Consider the following 22,970-nt stretch of genomic DNA (forward strand, 5'->3'; position numbering starts at 1 on the left):
GGTGCATCAGTCTCCTTTGTAGTTGAGAGGTATCTGGGACACTGAATAAAGCAGCAGGCAGCAAAGATTATTCCTGCTTTATCACTCCAAATTGAAATAATCAGCTTAACAGAGGAAACATCAACTGAAAAAACCCCCACTAGCCAAATTTATCTGACTGAGATCTACTCCCTGCCACTCGGAGTGGAAGAAAAACCTGAAATGTCCTTCCAAATACCACACAGGACTTCTGCTTCCCCTTCTCTAATGGCTACAAAATATACTGGATACATAACAGCTGCTTTGAAGCAACTTATAACTAAATATAACACCTCCAGGTCTTTCCACTGACAACTACAGCTCTTCACAACCATTATAGGAGAATCTGAACCTCTCTACCTGTCCATGAATAATTTTATATCTAGCATCTGTGCCTTTTTCCCCAAGAGACAGGAACATTCATTTTTCAGTACTAGAAAGCACTTGGGCCAAGCACAACCTAAAAAATTAAAAAATTGGTTTTGTCTTATAAAACTTGGTGAGCAGACAATAACCAATGGAACACAGTGCACAACAAAATGGCACCTGTGCCCTGTGGTTGTGCCAGAGGGGCTGGAAAAGGGCAAGAAATGTTCCCCAGCAGCACTCCAGCATAACGAAGTGACTAAGGATGATACAACGGTACCCTGAACTCCTGAACTCAGAAGGGAGTATTGATCTCCTTGGACAGATCTCACCTGAGCTGGTGGAAGAAGGACATTTCCTGAGGGTGATTTACTCTTCTCTTTGCACTGATTCAGAGCTGAGGATGGTTGGGGTAGCACCTCCCTGTCAGCTGCCTGTGGCACAGTGAGTTGGTGTGCACAGGCAGCTGAGCTACAGAGCCAGGTGTTCCCAGCCTGTACAGGAACTTATTTGAATATAATGCGATTCTCTGAAGCTCCTGATGTTCCCACACACCAGAGGTGGGGGTAGGAACAGAGTTCCCACTGTCTCAACTGCAGATGGATGAGTTCTTCTAAGCTGTCCATACCTGAGGCTCATTCTCTTTCTCCAGCCCTGGGAAAATCTGCCTGTGAAAATGGGCAAGCGCATCTCAAAGGCACCATTTTCACACACACTGGCCCAGTTACTCCAAGTAGAAAAAAGGAACAATGTCTGGCCTCTCCAGCACAGGTCAGCAATAGTGGAGCAGTGCTGCAAGGATCCAAACTGCAGGACCACTCCTGTTTGGTTTGGGGTTTGGTATCTCATCAATTTCCTTTGTTTCTCAGAACACTAGGAGTGTTCAAAGAGAGGGAAACACTGATCAAAGGGTAGATAATTCACGTGACAGAAAACAAGCAAGGAAGCATTTCTTCCCTGTGATTTTTTCAGGCAACCCAACACACATGCTGCTAACAACCTTACAGATAATTTCTTTCAATACAGAGCCTCAACAGAACATTCTAACAACCATGCCAGCAGCAAGCATAAACGCCCAGGATTGTTGTGTTGCTTTCATGATACATGCATGGAAACTGAACTAGTTCACAGAGGTTCTGTGGGTGGATTTACAGAGAAAGCCAAAATAAAGAGTTGAACTCCACAGTCCCTGCCAAGAGCAGAGTGTGTCATGCACTTTGGAGAGCAAAGAAGCATCCAAGCTGTGTGGGAGAGTGGGCATGGGCAGGATGACAGATGATGCATTCAATTTAGAATTACCTTCTGTTGGATGTGCACAGCAAACCCAGAAAACATCACCACCAACAAAATGAAATAAAAATCAGAAATGCAGTTCTACTACAATTACTAACAAGGAGGAGAAGATGAAAAATGAAAATAAAACATTGTTTACACTGGTTTTGGCAAAATGGGGTAAAACCATGTTTTTTTAGTGTTTAGATTGAACTGCCTCAAGCTACACTGAGCCTGCTGAAGCTGCTGTCAGGCTCTTACAGCAGCTCTGTCCCCCCTGGCTGTCACCCCATGGAGCACCCTGTCCCTCTGTCCTGCACAGAGGGGCCTCTGCCAGCTCCTCAGAGATGCCACTTGCCTCCCCCTCCACCCCCAGAAACTGGCTTCACTTAAACCACTTCAATACTGCTGCCAGTGGAAAGTCTGCTGTGGTGTTTCATTATTCTACATGTTTTAATCATTTACCTTCATATTATCTGCTCAGAATAGAAACAGAAGAGAAAAATGCTGGTTTTCCTGATAGAATAGCACAATTTTAAATAGCCTGTCCTTGATACCCAGCTTCCTGGGCCATCAGAGCTAGCAAATTCCCAACAGCCACCACTGTGCAATGTCAAGTTAATTGCCTTCACATTTCTGAGAGCACAACCAGCAATTCTGCCATTACCAAACACAGACAGTGCCACTGAAGGCCTGTTCTATAATATTCCTTCATGCAGTATTTTTCAATTCAGAAGTTACCTTTCTTTCATAGATATCAAGGAGACAAGATAGTAAGTTCTGGTTTGTGTCCTTATGGTCTTTATATTTTATTCCTCTCTCATTTTGAACTTGTCTGTCCTTCAGAAATTTTCTGTCATGCCATAAACAATGAGCTTCTGTTTTCAGGTTATAAAATTAAGGGCTTAACTGTTAAGCCTTCTTATACCACTATGGTACATCAGACCTCACTGACATCTCTACAGAAAATATAGCTAAGTTTTGTGAAAGAAAAACAAACCCTCCCCAAATCCCCTTTCCCCCACTCAAAAACCCAAACCCAACAAAATAGCCCCCAAAAGAACAACAACAACGACCCACAAACAGTGAAATTAGTGGCTAAATACACTGCTCTTACATGGAAAACAGTTAGAATATAGGACTTTCTAAATTCACGCAGATAACCAAGTAAAACACAAACTATGTTCAATTTCAGTTGATCTGATACTAAGGGAGAAATATCTCCTAGGTTTATAAGAAGTTTTCTATGACCCTTAATTCAAGGACTCTTAATGGCAAAAGAAAAAAAAAATCCTTATACTGACCTTACTTGATTTTAGGACCCTAATTTGTTCTTCATAAACTGTGTCTTTATTCTTTTCCAAAAAGCCTTCACATTGATACTCCACCTGAAAGCCATAATTTTACAAGAGAAAGTATTAGAAGTAATAAATAATAATAATTTGCATAGAATTCACCAGCTATGACATTCACATGTAAAACATAATTCTTTTAAATACTGAAAATATCAGCTCCCAAGTGCCTCTGTGTTAAATACAGATTTTCCTCAAAGAGAGTGCTTTCCAGTAAAACACAGAACATTAAAATAGAGAGAGGAGTACTGCTGTTGCATTATACCAGGCATATCTCACTGCTGAGAGATGCTCATGGCCAGGCAGCATGACTGAATGGTTCCTGTAAGGGTGAACAATCCAAGTGTGTGCTGAGCATCTCTTTCCCTGAGCCCATCAGGGCTGCAGAGCTGTCTGAAATCCAGAGGCAACTGAGAACAAAGTACCTCTCATCTCATTAGCTGAGAAGCAGTAAGTACATCTGCCTGCAGATTATAGTGGAAATGGCTCATTTGTGCTCCAAAGGACTCCTTTTACCAGCAGCAATAAAATGGCTGAATGTTGTGACGACACATAACAACCCTCTGTCACAGGGCTACAGCGTTTCCTGGACCACAGAACAGTCACTGTCAGATAAAAACCTACCATTTATTTTGCTGCCCTAATTCAAGGCTGAAAGAAAACCAAACTTACTGTCAAAAGTCCATTTATCAGTGCTTGCACAGCGACACTACACCCTGAGCTGCAAAACATTTCAAGGAATTCCTAGAGGGAAGAGGACAGAGGATGTCCCCAGGGTTTCTGCACAGCTGGAGGCCCACCCTGAGCAGTTCCTGGGGCTCCATCCATGGTTTTCCTGTGGGAGGCCATGCCAGGAGAGGGCAGCAGCATCCCTGCCTTGTCCAGGAGCACAGCTCAGCACTCATCTCTGACCTGCCAGCTGGGGCTTGGCTTCTCCTCCAAGATGTCTGTGTGCATTCAATCAGCACACAGCAAACATAAAACACCTAGCACAGACAGCAGGGCAGAGCTTAGAGCTTTGCTAGTACCTGCTTGGAGCTGCTTTCTGCTTTCCTTGGCCCTTGCTGCTCACAGACTGGACACGGGAAAGCCTTGCTTTTGAATATTAAATAATTCCTTCTTGTTCTCTCATTCACAAAATAGAACAGACCTCACAAACCAAAACAGTTACAGAGATGTTCTTGGTGCTTTCATTAAGGTAACACTAAATGCAAAAAGAATAGAACCCTTCTTCTACACATAAATTCAAGAGCCTGGGAGAAACCTAGTGGAGGCAGAGAAAGGCCTCCAACCTCCCCTGTGCAGACCTACTGGTAAGACTCTGAGAGCTTCTTGAAAACCTTTTTGACAAAGCTGACAATATTTTCAGGCAGCTTATTTGTATAACAGGACAACTGTATTACATGGGATTATGAATTTTTTTGTTGTTTTAACCTGAGGAGTGGCTCAGTTTGAGGAGCACTGGGAGCTGAACAAGGCATGCACTCCACTGAGACCCCTCTCAGCCAGCTTCCTAGAAATAGCTGTTCCCTGCACAGCCCAGGAGCAGCACACACTGCTCCAGCAATAGAAAAGGCTCTGTTAGCCTCTCTCCTCTTTGCACATTGAGATGGCAGCAAAAACTGCATTAATTCATTGCTGCTCTTTAGCTAAAAGGAGTGGGGTACAGGATTTCCTTTTTTGTACATTTCTGTTGCATAACTGGGACTGACACAGTGATGCTGAGAGCTGTAAATGCACTGAGCTCCCATGTTTGGAAAGAGGATGGGCAGTGCTTGGAGCATGTGATGGAGTCAGGAGCTCCTGTGTGTGCCTGCACAGCTGCCAGCTCACCTTCCCCTCCTCATGGGGCGTTGGGGCAGCAAGAGCTGAGCAGAGCCAGGGATGGCACTGCCCAGTCTCTGCCTGCAGCAGCCCCAGGATGCCCTCCCACACACCAGCAGGAGAGCAGCACTGCCAGAACATCCTTACCTTGTCAGCAAAGTGCTTGATGATAAAGGCCTTGTTTGACATACGTGGCTTTTCAAAGAGAGCACATTTATTCAAATGAGTATTGTAAAGTTTTTGGGCCCAAGAGTCGTCTGAGCCTTTTGGCATCTACGGAAAAGAATACAGAATACACATAACATGTCTTGAGAACTTTTCAGCAGCAAAAGCATCTAAGATGGGGGACAACACTTGATGATTTCCTTTCCCATTCCAGCTCCTCGGATTCCCAGCACTGCCAGAAGCAAGGACACAGTAACCAGCTGTGTGCTTGCCATTTCCACACTGGGCACTGCAGCAGGTGGGACAGCTGCTGGGGCACACCTGGCACCAACCATGCCTCCAGTGTCACACACCTGAAGGCAGAGACCCCAAAGGCACATCACCAGACTGAGCAGAACTCATCCACCTCCATTAGAGATTTCTTGTGATAAATAAGAACCCCAAGATGGGTTTCCACTGAGGCAGACACACTCTGAGCTGTACGTGGCTTGGCATAAAATAAACCAAGATAAAAGACAAAGGGTGAAACACTAACCAAGAGGCAATTTGGAGAAATCTGACAGGACCAAGGACTGCACTCACTTATCCTCAGGGAAGGGAAAACTGTCCAAGTTCAAACAAAGTTGATCAGAGATCCAGGAGCAGCTACAGATACATGATGGAGGGGAAGGAGTGGGGAGTTCATTACTGAAATCATTTCTTCTCCTCCCGTAATTGCCAGTTCTGTTTGTTTGCTTCCCAAATTCTTGCCCCATCAGTGCCAAAATGACAACTGTCTGCAGGTGACCTGTCCTGTGAGGCCCAGAAGCAGGACAGCTGATGACTCTCCCTCTGTGAAAGCCCTTGAACACACACCTTGCACTCCTCATCCAACAGATCCAGAACTCCCATTTTGGCCTCTATGAGGTTGATGCAAGGCTGATTGTCATAGAAATCAATCAAGGTCCATGGTATTTGTTCCTTCATATATTCTTCTTGTTCCAGCTTAAAGACATGCTGCAGGGCAAAAGGAAAACAGTTTTCTGTGAAATGAAATGCAGAATAAATACATTGAATTCTCAACTGGATTCATCTTGGCACATTAATCCAGGCTGTCAAGTGACACACTAGTTCAACTGAATAAACTCTTTACCAAGTGTATGAAAAATAAATTAATCTTTTTTTCTGGCCTAAAAACAACAGTCCAAACTAAAGCACTCCATATTCTCTGCAAATATCCTACCTATCACTATTACTATAAGTTATTTTCTCTTATAAAAACCAACACAAAACTTAAAGTGCTGGAACAGCAACCTATGAAGTGAGATGTGCAATGCTTTTATGATTTGGAAATTATGAACACTGCTCTATTTCAAGCAAAGTTTCACTATAAATACTTTTGTGTTTCCTTATAAAATAACAGAGCTTTATTTCCTCTTAAATGGCTGCTGATTTTTTTTCTAACATGAGACACTTCATTAAAATTTACTCTTCAGCAAAAGAAGCATTAGAACTGAAGGAGCATTAGAACTAGAAATCCTTTAAGGAAAATTCTGTGACAGATTTATCTGGTATGAAGATCAGTAACCATGTAGTATTTATTCAAAAATATTATCACAAACAACCTGCACAGCTTTAATGAAACATGCATAAGAGATGAATTAAAACTTCAGGAAAAAACAGAATAAGATATTAAACAGGCAAACTGTGGTCTTAATAGAACAAGCACTTTGAAAAACCAAAGAAGACTGCTGACTCCAGTTATTTTTGATGATGTTTCATCCCCCACCTACATTTTTCTGCACACTGAGTGCTGCTGTGGCAGGTGAACGTGTGCTGGGAGTGCCCCCAGCAGCATGGGCAGGGTCTGGGGGTGCCACAACCCTGAACTGGGGTGCCAGCCCCAGCTGCCCCGAGCTCAGTGCACAGCCCACAAACCCTCACAGCTCCCCAGTCTGTCTGCAAGGCCGCAGAAAGCTACCCTGACAAAGCTGTTTATGCCTTTATTCCATTAGCTTAACGCCATCCTCCCCAGCACTGCGCTCCTGAACCGCGCCCGTGGGAGCCATTCCCACCCTGCACCTGGCAGCAAAGCCCTGGCAGCACTCTACTGCCAAGATCCAACACCAGATGTGCAAGGAAACAGAAACCCGTTTTTTCACTGTGAAGGAACCAGCAATTAGGTGGTGAGAAACGCCATCAGACCTGATTTTCCCTGTGGGCAGTGGGCACCAGGCAGGGCAGGGTGGTCGGGCAGTTCCCAAATGGCCTCTCCTCAGCCAGGCTCAGGCTGCTCCAGGCAGCCACAAGGTTTTAATTCAAAGCAACCTCCCCCTGTGGGCCTGCATGGCTGCCCCACAGGTCCATGTTCACCAGCACCAGGTTTGGGAGCTTGGCAAGCACCAACACAACAGCCCTGTCACCCCCTCCTTCATGAGGCAGGTGCTTACAGCAATGGCATGAGAGGGAAGGGGACAGGGGCACTGCTATCTTCACTGAAGAAGAGAACCATTAGAGCTCCTACAGCAATTAGATTTTGCAGTAAGCTGAGAAAACTCCAAGACACCCGGTGCCTAGCAGTTACATCATCCCACTCACAGAGCTGAAGCCAGCCATGGCACTACCCACATGGAAAGGGCATGCCAGGGCTGGAAAGGTGCTCTGCTCCAGCACTCCCTGACACGCTGGGATGAACCATGGCACAGGGGATCTGGCCCTGGGAGCACACACTGCCACACAGGCAGGATCACAACCAGAGTTCAGAGCTACCCCGGCGCTGCGGCAGAGCCTAGCAACAGGCCTGGCAGAAATAACTCGCCTGATCATGATGCAGGTAAGAGATGGAACTGCAAACGTCACTGAGGCTGAGGGGAGAATCGTGATCTCTCTGGAGGAGGGGGAAGAGCCGCCTCCTGCCTCACGTCATTCATCACCTCCAGCAGCAGCCAAAAGCCCAAAAAGGAACCGCGGGGAGGGAGCGCGGGCGGCAGCTCCGGCAGCGGAGCTGTGCTCTGCTCTGCCCCTCCAGGGGCTCTGGGGTTATGGACACACCTCACTCCAACCTCACCCTCACAGTGCTCTCCCTGACAGGCAATCGCAGGGTCTTAATTGCCAAGCACTGCTTCTGCCTTATAATTGTTACTGTGATCGGAATTTCAAACAGTCCCAGAGCAGCAGTTAGTCATAAAATCTATTTCGAGGAGATAGTCGATCTTCCCCCATCCCTCAAAGCCCACGGCCAGGACAGCTGCTTAATAGACTGAAGGAATTCATCCTAACCACTGGGGAGCCAATTAGCAGAGTGGACTTGGATGAGGGGAAAGGGAAGAGGAAATGCCAGTCACTTCCTACTTACCATATTGAACTGCTGCTGCAGTTTTTCATTGGCATAGTTGATACAGAACTGTTCAAAGCTGTTGATTTCAAATGTTTCAAATCTGAAATATGAATACACTCAAAATTACTAGTGTACTAAAAAGAAAAAAAAGGATAAAATTACCCCAAAATTTTAAATTCCCTCCCTCCAGTTAAATTCATTGAATTATTTCAGGCACAAATAACATGGGTCAAGCAAGAAAAGACACAGGGAAATGGCAAATTGCACTACATAGGCACTTTAGTGATGCTCCCTCTCTAGACAGGGATGAGGAACTCAGTGAAAGGACTGATGTTCCTGGAGAGCACATTATTTATCTTTGTAACTGCCACCTTGGAGGAACCTGACATGAAAATTGCTTTGTAACTTCCCAAAATGCAACAGAGAAATAAACTACTAACAGCAAAGAATCTGAAATCCCACTATAAACGTTGAAGTCATGACAAAGATCTTAGTGTGTCAAAACTAAACACCTACTTCCTTCAGCTGGAATAAGCAGCTGCTAAGGTTTGGGGGTTTTTTGTGTAATCCATGCAGTGCTAGGTGATAAAGACAAGAATGCTTTGCAGTCAGATAATTATGTAAGAGTGCCATATCTCTGACAAAAACTCACCCATAGATGTCCAACACCCCGATGAAAGAATGCTGTTTTACAGCAGCATGAAGGGCTTTGTTCACATGATCCACAATCCAGTTGAAGAGGTTAGCATAGATATGTTTGGCAAGTGCATCTCTGGCATTGATGGCGTGAAGTTTGGAAATTGGCTTGATGTAAGTTTCAGTGGCAGTGGCGAGCTTCCTATGGCACAGCCAGTGGGCCATCTCCTCATACTCCACACCCATGAGGTCACAGAAGATAGTGAGGGGCTCATGCTTGGGCTAATAAAAACAGACTCATTAGATATTGAGATATATTACCCACAGCAAACATTCAATCATGCCAACAGAAGTGCCTGCCTGCAGTGACCCCACAATCAGCAGCAACAGCAGCTTCCTCAGCTCTTCCTCCTTCAAAATGTAGCAAGTTCCCTGCTCACTTAGCACACTCACATTGCTGAAAGAATCAGTGAATAATCTTCCTCAAAGGCATTTATTGTACTATACTTGTGCTCACCAAAAGGCTTCACACACAGGGATCCTGCAAGCTTCACAAAAATGAATCATCTGGCTTCTCTGGTGGACTTGTATTTGGAATTCTTACAGCTGTGTCAGGCCAAATGGCCAGAGCTCCTGAGAGGGGCTCTAGGCTGCTCACACACAGCTGTGCCAGGGAGGGATGGGCAAGGAGCAACACAGCCTGAAATACAAGTGTGGAAGGGCTTCAGTGATCTGGTCTCAGTACTTAACAAAGTATTTTCTCAGTGAATTCTGGAGACAAACACTAAGAGATTGCAGCACACTAATGATGTTCTCTAGCTCTCAAATTGAACTGTACAAGAGAAAAAAAACCTGAGCTTTATTTAACTGGGTAAGATCAACCAGTGAGGCTGGCATGTTGAGATGGGTATGTAAGGTTTCTGCACAATGACCAGTGCAGTGCATTCACCACTCCATAGATACCACACTCAGTGGCTAACATGCAAACTGATCACTAGACATCAAGGAGGACAGACAGGTCTTTCCTCCCCAGGAGCTCCCCTACAGCACTTGCTCACCACGCTCCCGTGGCACCTGGTGGCTCAGCAGCACTGACAAGCACTGTCTTGACAAGGACAGATGGCAGAGGACTGCCACCACATGTCCTACAGCTTCAGGGTACATCAGCTTTAAATATTTCCACATCCTTGTGACTTCTCTGGGGCTTCTTCTACTTCTTACAGCATACAGGCCCCATGCAGCTACACCTCCAAAATCCAATTAACTGAGCATGTTTTACTGGCTTGGAAGACAATAATAGAGTAATAATACTTATGAACACTGCACAAAAGAGTGTCACATTAGGGTTGCTCAAGCTGACATTAAACAAACTGATTTATTGCCACAACAGCACAGGGAGCCCTTTGCTGAGCACTCTGCAGTACACTGCTCCTTCCCAGCAGAGCAGTGTACATGGCCAGAGCTCTGGGGTGACATGGCAGTGACAGGGAACAGGTAATGGTGTCCCTGAGCACACATCCACCACTGCCTGCCAGGTGCTGCCAGGACAGGCACCTGCAGCTTTTCACCAGCTCTACCAGTGGGATTCCTGCACTGGAGATACCATCACAACACAGGCAAGCTCCTCATGTCCTGGGGCTCATCAGCTTTCTACCTGTTATCATTAAATGAGCCTTCTGTGTAGTGAAAACCTTTACAAGGCACCAAGGAGCCTGACTGCTGCTGTGGTTTCAAAGCTGTGAGACCCCACGGGCAGGGGGCGTCAGGGCAGGAACACCCATCACCCACAAAGGACCTGCTGCTGTCTCAGCTCCAGAAACTGCCACTGCAGATTCCTGAGAAAGGCACTGACAGTGAGAAAAGAAAAAAACTCTGGAAGTGTTGCTGCTATTGCAAAAGAGAGAAAGTTAATGGCTGTGCAGGCTAGCAGTAGACATTCAAAGACAAGAAAAAGGAGAAACTGGTCCCTCTGATTCCAAAGAAGAGACAAGTCAGAACTGTTTTGTTTCTCATCTCCAGAATATGGGTAAGAAGCCTGGGCCCTCACCAATGAGGAGGGTTTTTCAGATCAGACTATTCAGTCCTTGTTGTTGATCTCCAAGGCAAAAAAGAACTGATAAAACCATGACACTTAGATGAGTCACACAAATCATATCTGTATATCCTATGCTCATGTCTAAGCACCCCAGAGGCATTTGTTTTGCAATTATTTAGGGCATTCTGGCACTTCACACCAAAAAAGAGCCCATCTGGCAAAGCATTTACTGTGTGCAGGGAAGATATTCATGCAGGAATATAAAGATCAAGACATTTGCTCAGGACTTCAAAGCTAGCCTGCCTACTAGACTTTTCTAGGGCAGATCAATTACAGCTATAATTGTGTACCAGTGTTATAATACAGAGAGCACTGTCTAAAGCCTCTGAACTGAGGAGAGTTGAATCTATCCGCAAAAAACGGTGAAAATGTTAGCAAATTAGAAATAAACCCATTTCCATTGCACTCCTTTTCAGAAGAGGTCCCTGCAAACAAGCACAAGGCAGAGCTGTCAGGGTGCACACCGTGCCCTTCAGCTCATCTGCCACTCACAGGAACAGTGCAGCTGTCAGAATCCCGAGATGCAAACTCCACGTTGCCCAGGTGAAGGATGCCAGCCAGGATTCGAAAAATTCCCATCTGGTACGAGTCACTAATCCCTGGAAAAGGATGAATAAAATGGTTTGAATGGAGAGAGCTGCAGTTGATTAAAAATTTGTTAAGGAGAGAACAGTGACTGCTGTGTGTGACTTTGACATTTGACAGTACTAATTGGTTCCACTTCTATAAAAAATGTCTTACAACCAGATGAAACAAAACTCCATTAAAATGAATCATTTAATTTGCTGTTTCAAAGTGCTTTGTCAGTGACCTCCAGCACTGTATATGTTACACCAAGGGAATCCACCATTTATGTTCACATCATGTGCCCTCCTCTTAGATTTATACTACAATATCTTTAAATATCGTCTCCATGCAATACAAGTATCTGAGTCCCAAAGTTTACCAAACTCTCCTGGTTTTAAACACAACAGAGTAAGAAAATAACATACACAAATAATATAGAAAACACTTGCTAGTTTATCAGATTTAGGATATGACTGATTTACTAATTACCTAGCAAAGTGCAGGCCTGCCTGGTGTTCACCATTTCCTTAGCATCATCAACACCATCAATCACAGGGCTTCCACCTTGCTTTGTATAGTGAAAGTAATTTGCATTCCCTGTAATAATAAAGAATACACACATTGATGCAAAAATTTACAGCACACCTGTAAAGCTGTGTCATGATTAAGTTGCTCTTGGCAGAATCCATGATCTGACATATGTACATTTTCACCTTCTGGCCCACATATTCTAAAGAGCATTTTTTTCAAGATTTAACTGTGCAAGTCAGTATTCTTTAAGCTACCTGGTTCCCACAGTAGGTCCTCAAGCATATTCTCTACCTAACCTTGGTTCAGACTTGCACAGTTGTGGAATAATCACTTTGGAAGCAGTTCCTCTCCATGCCTGAGCCAACCACCTACACAGCAGCCCCAGAGCTGAGAGCAGCAGCACTTTGGAGTTACGTGACAGATATGACCATGCTATTACTGCATCAGGGTATTACATTCTGCCCATTTTCTTCTCTTTTCTAATTTGTGGCCTGGCTCAGCCTTATGAGTGTCCATTCAGGCTGAGAAGTCCAGGTTGGAGCCGGGAGAGCTGCACACTGCTCTGGGGACAGCACTGGGCTGCACTGGGAGACCAGCAGCTCTCCTGGGTAAATTCCTGTGGTTTCATGCTCCCAGCTGCACTAACAGACTCCTTTTCTTCTGATCAGCCAAGGTTCCAAGAATGCTGAAAGAGAAGTCTGCTAAATGGCTTCTTCAGTTATAATGACATCAGTTCCTTTCTTTCCTGTGTTAGCAGATGTGAATCCTAAATGTGCCAGGGTGGTGCAGAAGAGCAGAGAAACACTCTAAAACCAGAACAGTATTTCAGAAACCAGCACAGGCTGTGCAGCTTTCCTACTATGAAACAGACTTTTAAAAATATACTGAAGCACTGCAATTTATACTGGATTTTTTAAATGGGGACATGATTGTCTATCTAAGGTCATCATTACACTTTTCTTTTACAAAGCACCAACTCCTGTCAAATGAGAAACTTTATTCTATCAACATTTTAATTTGAAAAAATAAAAAATTCCCTCATCTGCTTTTTGATCACCAAGTTAGCAGAGGTCATAAAGTAATTGCTGCTAACAGCAGATGCAAAATAAGCTTTTCAGGCACTTATACCAGAAAGGGTAAAATTCTCTAGTGGCTGGAACAACAGAAAGGTTTTAAAGAACTAAGAGAAAAGAATTTCACCCTCCAGGACACAGTAAGTCCTACTGGTTGCAACTGCAGCGTATTAGAGTCCGCTGAATAAACAAATCTGTTACTTTTGTTCTTTCAGAAAACCACAAAGTCCAAGGTGTGTAATTTTAGTTATTCTCAATACATTTTAGTATTTAAAAGTTTAGAATTTAAAAGCCAGAAATCTTTCTTTTGGGTCTTTGGCTCAGAAAGCTCAGAGATGCTGCTGTTCCCACAAGCACACAACACAGCAATGTGAATGTCATACCTAAGCGTAGAGTTTTAAACTCAGGCAATGCTGCAGAGGCACAAAGCTGGTAAAAGATGTGGTAATTTCTCTCCTCTTCTGCCTTTAAAAAGAAAGAAATTTGTTATTTTTTTACCACTTAACAAGTGGCAAAAACAACCATGAGCAGAGTTGAATTACTACGTAAAATGCTTTCTCTAGCAATGCATTAAGAGCACAGAAGCCACTTGGAAAAAAGCAAGATAAATCAGCATCTACCACTTCCTTCTTGGTTAATTTAATACATTTTCAACAGCAAGAAGCATGCAGACATTTTAATTTTAAAAAAAAGCATGATTTCACTTTTCTGAGCTGTAGATTACTATTACTTATAGATCAGGATTCTATAGGTGAGGGAAGTGATCATGCTCAGAAGTGTTTCATTTTCCAAAAATAGCTAACACTATTTGCCTCAGCATTTATAGTAATCTGGTAAAGGAAGTATCTTCCTTGCCAAGACTGAATTATAAAATGAAGGACAAACACAGCTCAGAAGGTGATGACTCATGACCAACACCATAATTCTGAACTTAAGCACTCTAAATTCCATACCTCCAAACCAAAAGGAAATGAAAAATACTCTCTTCCAGCTAAACCATGTGCTATAACTGTCTCTTACTTCTAAAATATACAACAGCTCTTCAAGTAGCATCCCCACAGGGTACAAACCATAATTATTATTGTTATATCTTTAGGCAGCCAGTCAAGGACAAGTCCATTTTTACTGAGCTCTAGACTATAAGGTAGGCAAAGCTGGAGAGAAGTGTGGGGTGCTGGATTGGTTCAAGTACGACATAACAAAATGAAGAGATGACATCAGACTTACCTGAAACACCACTCTGGACTTTTCCAAGAGGTAAGTTCTCATGTTAGCACCAATGATTCGATACCTCTTATCAAAGCCAATCTCAATGTATTTACCAAAGCGACTGCTGTTGTCATTCCTGGTAGTTTTGGCATTTCCAATGGACTGGAAAAAGGGAATATGGTAAAGGTTAAACAGCTTGTAGAAATTATCACATCTATTTAATCACCTACATGGCTCATAAACACCTAACAACATTAATTCTCTCCTGGTTTAAAAATAGTCAAAAATCTAATGAAGGATGGTCTCTGCCTGGTCAGCAAGATACATCAAAATACAGTTATTTCATTAATGTAAGACTGGGAGCTGATATTCCTAGCAATTCACTTCCACATAATCTAATTCTACAGCTAAAAATCCTTTATTGTTCTTTGAAGTCTTTCAAAAGGAAATAAAAAGTCTAATAGAAAGCTCACATACACAACAACTTATTTCAAAGACAATAAAACTGTAAGAATTATTTCACCTGTATATATTTATATGGGTAGGTGTATATATACATCTATAGTACTTGCAACTTTTGAAAGTCTACCTGTTACAAACCCACAGCCCACTCTGTTCTGCCTGGCTAACAGTTTATCATTACTAATACTCTCTAATCACCACATTTCCAAACTATTTCTGCAAATATAACACTTAAAAATATTTACTGTGTGCCTAAGCATAATCTAAAAATTAACGTGCATAGACTCAAGTCATGTGAAACTGAACCCTTTCCACAGCAGCTTGGTTACTGCCCCAGAGACAGCCCTGGATGCTGCCCTGCCTCATCTGAACTTTCTCAGATTAATTCAACACAGCTCCACACACAACAAACAATTCCTTGTGCATTTCCTCTATATTACATAATAAATAATGACTGTGGATCCTCCATGGTGCAATTCTGCCTTACCTCCTCAGCACTGGGGTTCACCCCACAGCAGGTACCAGCTGGACACATCAGAATTGAAGGCATGCAAATCACAACACACTGCACTCCAAACAAAAGCATTTTCTCTTCTCAATCAGATGAGAAATTCACCTTCTAAAAAATTCCTAAAGCTATCTCTGTATTAACAGGAATGGCATTTGGAATGTCTGAGATGCAGCACACTGCCCCTCGTCACAGGGCACTGCGTGTGTCACTAAGCCCCAAGTGCATCACTGTATCTGTGTCCAAATTCCCCAGTCCACACAGCCATCCCCTGGATCTCTGTACTGAAATAAACCTCAGACAAACAAATGAGAGCAAGCAGCATTGCTGAGAATCTCAGATCTGCAGGCAGGAGGGCAGTGGATGGGTCAGTGCCAGCTGGTACAGCCTGGCCAGGGGGATTGGGGTGTCAGAAACCCCACGGGAGCAGCAGCAGCAGGGACAGCCAGCAGGGCAGGTGCCAGAGTGGGCATCACATGGACAGCTGCTGGAAAGGATCTAGGAACAAACTGCATCCCTGCACCTCCAAGAAACACCAAATTCATTCAAACTGAATGTACTCTACAAACTGAATGTACTCTAACTGCACTCCTGCGTTTTTTTGAAAGAAGAAAATGATTGCTACTGTGACATACTTTTTGTTGGTAGCAATACAATACCATAATATTTCAGAAACCAATTATTCCTTTGAAAGGTATTACTGATAAAAACAGAAAGTCTTTGGGATTATCAGATTGCTTGCCTGAATACATACAAAGCTATACTATTTGCATAGCTATAGAGGGTAACAAAGAATGAGGGGCAGGAAATGACAAAAAGGTGTGTTTTAAGACTTATTGATTTCCACATTTGCAATAGGAAAACAGTATATAGTTATTGACTACAAAAGTAGTCAAATAGTTGCTAGAAATGTACAGTTACCTCTTGACATTACTGAGTATTTAGTAGGATAAGATAATGTGGTGGTTGCTCCTAAAACATTGATGTTTACGTTGTCCAAATACAAATTTAAAAATTAAATTACCTTCTGCTCCTAAGATTTTACAGTCAGCTCAGCAAATGAGGAGTTTCCAGTTTCTAAAATGAAGCACTCATTTTCTTCCTCAAATATATGGGTTAATTTGTGTTTCTACTGATTAATCAACTGAAGAATTCAAAACATTAATTATGCTATCATAAGAATCTGCCTCAACAGCAAATTTTACAACACTCACTCTAAAGGCAATTTAAAGTTCAAGTGTTGGAAGTTTAAAAGATAACTTTTGTCCAATTATAATAATCCTTAAAGCAACTGAAATATATATTTTGATATACCCACATTCACAAAATTGTTATCCCTAGAAAATAAAAATAAAGCACCCCCACTGATTTTTAGTGAATGAAAAAAGGTATAGATTGGAAGCTCTTTTAGTCCACAGTTTAAACCTCCTTGCTTTTGGAAATTAATTCAGATAATTAGTGGTGAGCTGATGGCCACTGACTGGGAAGTAGGGTCCAAGGGCTGAGAGCAGGATGTTTGCTTTGGGCTTTGAGACCAAACGGAAGAAGGGGTGCAGGGAAACCTGCAGAGCTTGTGTTCCACAGGGCTGTCACTGCAGGCAGATGGGAGCACACCCGGTGCCACTGCTGTGCTGGGCAGGGCAGGACAGGACAGGGGGGGCTCAGCACCTTCCCCTGTCAGCCACACACGGGGGTCAGCATGGCCCTGGGTGGGACAGGGCCCCTCCTGCAATCCCTGCAGCACTGCAAGGGAGCCCTGGGTGGGACAGGGCCCCTCCTGCAATCCCTGCAGCACTGCAAGGGAGCCCTGGGTGGGACAGGGCCCCTCCTGCAATCCCTGCAGCACTGCAAGGGAGCCCTGGGTGGGACACGGCCCCTCCTGCAATCCCTGCAGCACTGCAAGGGAGCCCTGGGTGGGACAGGGCCCCTCCTGCAATCCCTGCAGCACTGCAAGGGAGCCCTGGGTGGGACAGGGCCCCTCCTGCAATCCCTGCAGCACTGCAAGGGAGCCCTGGGTGGGACAGGGCCCCTCCTGCAATCCCTGCAGCACTGCAAGGGAGCCCTGGGTGGGACAGGGCCCCTCCTGCAATCCCTGCAGCACTGCAAGGGAGCCCTGGGTGGGACAGGGCCCCTCCTGCAATCCCTGCAGCACTGCAAGGGAGCCCTGGGTGGGACAGGGCCCCTCCTGCAATCCCTGCAGCACTGCAAGGGAGCCCTGGGTGGGACAGGGCCCCTCCTGCAATCCCTGCAGCACTGCAAGGGAGCCCTGGGTGGGACAGGGCCCCTCCTGCAATCCCTGCAGCACTGCAAGGGAGCCCTGGGTGGGACAGGGCCCCTCCTGCACACATTGCAAGGTGTGCCCTGGGGGCAGCTCCAGCTCACCCTGCCCCACTGCCACTGCTCCCCGGGGCAGCTGCAGCTCCTTGGCTTCCTCCCATGGCTGGACATTTGGGTGAGTCCCTGCCCAGCACAGCACAGCTTGTTTCACCCCACAGAAGGAATTTCAGCACACAGCACCACAAACCAGGCACCATTACCTTGTGACAGACACACACAATGTGATGGGGCAGCTATAGTTTGAGTATCATGAACTCCTCATGCCAGGAGGAAAGGAGGAATAAAACACAGGTCATTTTAAAAAATACCTGAGGAAAAAAACAATGGCAGCATTTTGCATTTCACATTCCACTGCATGCACTCTATTTACTCATGATCTTCCACACTGCAGAGATGCCCAACATCTACCAAAGCATGACCATGTGTGTGCCTATGGACAGAGCTACTTCCCTCCAGAAATTCCCCCAAAACTCTCTCTCTGATGAATCACTTCTTAACAGGAGTTCCTTAATTTCAGAGCCACAACCTGAAACCACATATGTAGGCAAAGACATGAGAAACCATTCAGATAAGTCTAAGAAATCTTTTCTGCTTGCTGTGACATCAGAATTAGTGTCTCCTGAGCTTCCCAGAGAACAGAAGCCCTTAAGCAGGAGGAATTGTACACGTAGTGTGTTGTCTCAAAGTCTACTGCTAGCACCTGCCCTCCAAACCCCTGGGACTTTACTACAGGTGGTTACAACAATTTCCAGAACAGAAACATGAGTCTGAGCTAATTATAGCAAAATTATGTCTTCCAATATCTTTTTTCCCTCTGAAAGAAATGGTGTGCATCCCATGCAACTTTGTTTCCTCAGTCTCTCTTTTTTAATTTTATTTCCTGAAATTCAACATTTGCTTTACTTCCTTTCAGATGAGAATCCACTGTGTGATGTACATATCTGGTGGGTATGACCAACAGCTTTATCCTCTTTGGATACACACAAAACCAGTCTTCTCCAATTGCATTTGGCCAGCAGGCTGGGAACTACCAGTTACAAAGCTGAAGAGACTCAAAGCAGTATTCACATTAAAATTACTTTATGTGAAATATGTTAGCAATATTGAAATATTACCTCCCACCTTCTCTCAGTCTTTCATAAATGAGCAACTCCTTGTAAATGGATTAGACACAAAATTGTAATGTATATTTAGAAATGTTTTTAGGAAGTATGGACTGCTCTCTATTGAATGTTTGTCCCAGTACAGGCAGCAGCTGGAGGGGGGGGTTTGGGGCAGCAGCTCTCTTACCTCCATGATGGGGTTGGAGGCCAAGACCTTCTCCTCGACGTTGGCTTCGCTGGCAGACCCGCTGACCGTGGCAAAGTATCTCATGGCATACTTGGCAGAGACAGTCTTGCCAGCTCCAGACTCCCCACTGACGATGATGGACTGATTCCTCTCATCCCTGGAACACAAACACACGTTAATTCCCAGCTGCTCTCTCACTACCTGCCCCTGCAGCTACTCCTACCCACAGTCTGTGGCACAGGCTCCACTGAATTGTCAGTGGTCATTAGCAAAGGCCACGAATGCCATCTGACAGAGGGAGGAATCAACAGCAGGGTCAGCCACAGAAACCTTCCGTCCCTCTGCTCTCATCACCAGCTTATCCCAGAATTGTTTTGAATCTGAAAAATTCAAGCATGGCTGTTCAGGACAGAGGTAGCAGCTCTGGAGCGAAGACAGTGCCTTTGTTGTGGAAGAAATTCTTTTCTTGCAAAAAAGAATAATTTCCATTTGGTCCTAAAATAATTTTCTCTCAACTCACAGAGAACTCTGTGCATAAACCCAACTATATGAGTAAACAACATATTGCAAAACACAGAAATTAACATTAATAAAGTCTGAAACTTTATTAATGAAAATAAAGACCATATGTGCTTTATAAAGCTTTTACATTTTCAAAGAAAATGAAGTTTTAAAAAGAAGTATTTTGAAGTATTCCTGTCAGTTGGGTAAGTTGAATCCTATTTTACTCACTAATGTGAAAAGAAGCAAAAGGAGGAATAAGACTTCTCCCCAGTGCTTTACAGAGCTGGGGCTGGAACACAGCGAGCACAGCCCAGGCACAGAGCAGGCTGCACAGCCCAGGAGCTGTGAATGACATTTCAGACAGCACAGTAGCCACCAAGCAGGGTCTGCAGGGAGCTCTGTGTGCCTGGGATGGCTTGCAGTAACAATAAAGATTTCCAGATAGAAAATGAAGAAGAAACCCTCTTGTTTCTTCGCCATTCCCCCTCCCAGAGTTCACCCGTGGCAGTCAGAGGTGTGTGGGAGAGAGCCTGTGGCTCAGGAAGCTGCAGGAGTTTTATGGATCCTCCTGCTCAAAGAGAGCAGCAGCAGGATGCAGGAGAAATCCAAACAAATGCCCAAAAATGCACTTTTAAATGGGACAAGTGGTAACAAACAAGACAGTTCCTGCAGTGAGTCAAAACCAACCACTTCTTCATAGGATTGGCACCATTCTCTCTGTCTTCCTCCTGTGCTCTTTGAAATAGAAAAAAGAAAACCCCATGCCATTTGAAAATATGAAACTTCTGGTCTGATTGCAGAGACTGCTTAACACAAGAGATAGGCAACAACATCACAAGCTTTTCATTTGTAGATCACCAGCTGTTTGATGCATTAAATATCATTAAATATCTGAATTCTGAGGAAGCTCTATGAAATGGATCCTCTGATGGTTGAGATTTTTTAGTTCCCAAAGTACAAAAAGCTTTCAGAAAACCAAGGAATGCAAACTCACTCAGACTTCTGACAAAACAGACTTCTGACAAAACTGTCAATAAAAAACAAGCTCTTTTGCCAAGAAAAGCCATGGAAATAAAGGTGTCTCATTCTCACTGTCACATTCCTGAAGGATATGTGTGGGAGCATGGAAAACACACACTGGTTTTACAGTCCTTAGTCTCTTCTCAGGAGTTCCACTTTTACAAAGACAGTAATGAAAAAATGAGTTTGAAATAATTCCTCCTTAACAATACTGTTGCTAATTAGCCAGAGTTTCCTTCCCCTGTGTCATAAGATATGAAGAGTTCTCTTCTCCTTAGCACACACTCGTGTGCCCAGGAATAAGGGATCCATTATTTCATTCCTGTCTGAGTCCATACACACATCCACACTGCATCATTGCCCTGGAGAAGAGGGGCTTTGCTCTGTGTATCTGCAAACATTGCTGCTGTCCCTTGTCGCAGACATCTTTTATGAAAAATCCTTTCTTTAGGATCCTTCTGCCTGAGAAGCCGAGAGGCCTCAGGAACAAAATGTAAGCACTGATTATCTGCTGCTGTGGAATGCAACAGGTGCATCTGTGATTGGCCCATGTTGGATGTTTGTAATTAATGGCCAATCACAGTCAGCTGGCTCAGACAGAGAGCCGAGCCACAAACCTTTATCATTCTTTGCTATTCTATTCTTAGCTAGCCTTCTGATGAAATCCTTTCTTCTATTCTTTTAGTATAGTTTTAATGTAATATATATAATAAAATAATAAACCAGCCTTCTGAAACATGGAGTCAGATCCTCATCTCTTCCCTCATCCTGGGACCCCTGTGAACACCGTCACAGTCCCTGCTGCAAGGACTCTGTGGCTGCAGCAGGCACCAGGGCACACAAAGGGCTCCTCAGTGTCTGCAGCAGTGCCCTCCATCCACACTCAGGGCTGCTCTTGTCTCCCCCAGTACATTAGTCCATTGTTCTGCTTTAACACACTGCACTGGCCATCCTCTAGTGTATTATTCTTTGTGCTGCTTGCCAGAGAGAAAGGAAAACACAACAAAACACCCCAGATCACACTGGAAGGGGAAAGGACAGAGCAGCACAACCCAAAGAGCAGCAGGGGATGAGCCCTTCCTGCCACAGCCCCTCGGCCCATGGACATCCCCTTGGGCACTGCACCTCCATCCACTCCTGGAGAGGTGCTCTGGTCCTGCCAGGCAGCTGTGCCAGCTCAGAAAGCTCTTTAACATGATAAAACTTTAAAGAAAAAAGAAACCACCACATTTAAAAGGAAAATAACAAGTAAACTAGCATCAAAGCCCTTTGGATGATGTATGAAATGCAGTGAGAATTTTTTTATTATTATTTGGTATAAGCAGTGGTCTAAAGAATAGCATCTGTTTATGTCAAATGAAATTTTCATATTCAGGGTGTGCTACGAACAAAACAAAATTTAAAAGACCAAAACAAAGGGGAAAATACCCAGAAAACAAAAGTGACACCACTGAAGTTCTTTCTCAGATATATACTACACCTTTAGAGTTATTTTTAGTTAAATAATTAACCCCTGACCTTTGACCTGACATTTTGAGTATTTAACATGTTGCCAGTCAGAAAAAAAAGCTATAATTATAACTTTCAGCCAATGAAACATGTAAGTAGGGCAACAGCTTTATGTGACACCTCTCTGCAGCCAGATGCCACATTTTATGCAATATGTCATCTTCCTGCAGTGTTTTTCTCTGCATAAAACAAGTAAATAGATGATTTTAAAATTAAGATTACTTCTGAATGGAGGGAACATTTTAATTATGCTTTTGCCAACAGAAATGAGCAAAAGCAATCTGGGAGATGAGAGGTGGAGGAGTGCTCTTTCCCCCAAAGGCAGATAGCAATCAGACCCCAGCACACAGAACTACACCACTGTGATGCAATATTCAGCCAAATTATCTTGAAAAGATAAGACTGAAAATTGACTGGGAGCAATTCACCACTCATGGAAACACCACGTTATGTTCAGGATCACATTCAGCTTTTGCTCCTCTGAACAGCAGCAGAATAAAGGAATGACAGACCTACATTAAAAGTGCCATTTTAAGATGACAGACCCAGACACTTGACAAGCTGAAATGTGAAATGATGGGCTGGGGTTGCTAGCAGCAGAGGATTTGGTTCAGACCTCTACTGTATAAACTCTCTCAGGCCTATACTTTGGGAATCATGGGAGGGTAACAGCTATTTCTTGATAAACACAAGAATGAGGAAACACTATGCAACACCTAACTGGCAATTTAAGGCATTCTCTATCACAAAAAATAATGCAGAACCATATTTCTGCATAGGCTGGTAACTTGTAAAGACAATTTCACTTTATCTACAAAATTTTGTTGACAGGCAGTATGTTTATGAGGAAATTCACTGTCAGAGTGCCAAAACTGAGAAGATTCAGCCTTACCTAGTTCCTGGAAGCTCGAGATTA

General features: G+C 43.9%; 1 protein-coding gene across 1 annotated transcript in view; it reads right to left on the reverse strand.

The window, feature by feature from the left end:
* MYO5A (myosin VA) overlaps window positions 1-22,970 on the reverse strand; it is a 98,127-nt gene that overhangs the window by 36,671 nt on the left and 38,486 nt on the right. The window contains exons 5-14 of the mRNA XM_054273122.1: window positions 19,022-19,178; window positions 14,443-14,586; window positions 13,599-13,680; window positions 12,101-12,208; window positions 11,537-11,643; window positions 8,966-9,231; window positions 8,332-8,413; window positions 5,853-5,993; window positions 4,980-5,105; window positions 2,961-3,044 (exon numbers count right to left, since the gene is read on the reverse strand). Coding sequence (XP_054129097.1) covers window positions 2,961-3,044; window positions 4,980-5,105; window positions 5,853-5,993; window positions 8,332-8,413; window positions 8,966-9,231; window positions 11,537-11,643; window positions 12,101-12,208; window positions 13,599-13,680; window positions 14,443-14,586; window positions 19,022-19,178 — 1,297 coding nt within the window. The remainder of the gene's footprint in view (window positions 1-2,960; window positions 3,045-4,979; window positions 5,106-5,852; window positions 5,994-8,331; window positions 8,414-8,965; window positions 9,232-11,536; window positions 11,644-12,100; window positions 12,209-13,598; window positions 13,681-14,442; window positions 14,587-19,021; window positions 19,179-22,970) is intronic.

The sequence above is a fragment of the Melozone crissalis genome, unplaced genomic scaffold, assembly GCF_028551555.1.
Source record: "Melozone crissalis strain CALT ecotype California unplaced genomic scaffold, PUWL_Pcris_2 ptg000014l_1, whole genome shotgun sequence".
In the NCBI taxonomy this organism is placed as follows: domain Eukaryota; kingdom Metazoa; phylum Chordata; class Aves; order Passeriformes; family Passerellidae; genus Melozone; species Melozone crissalis.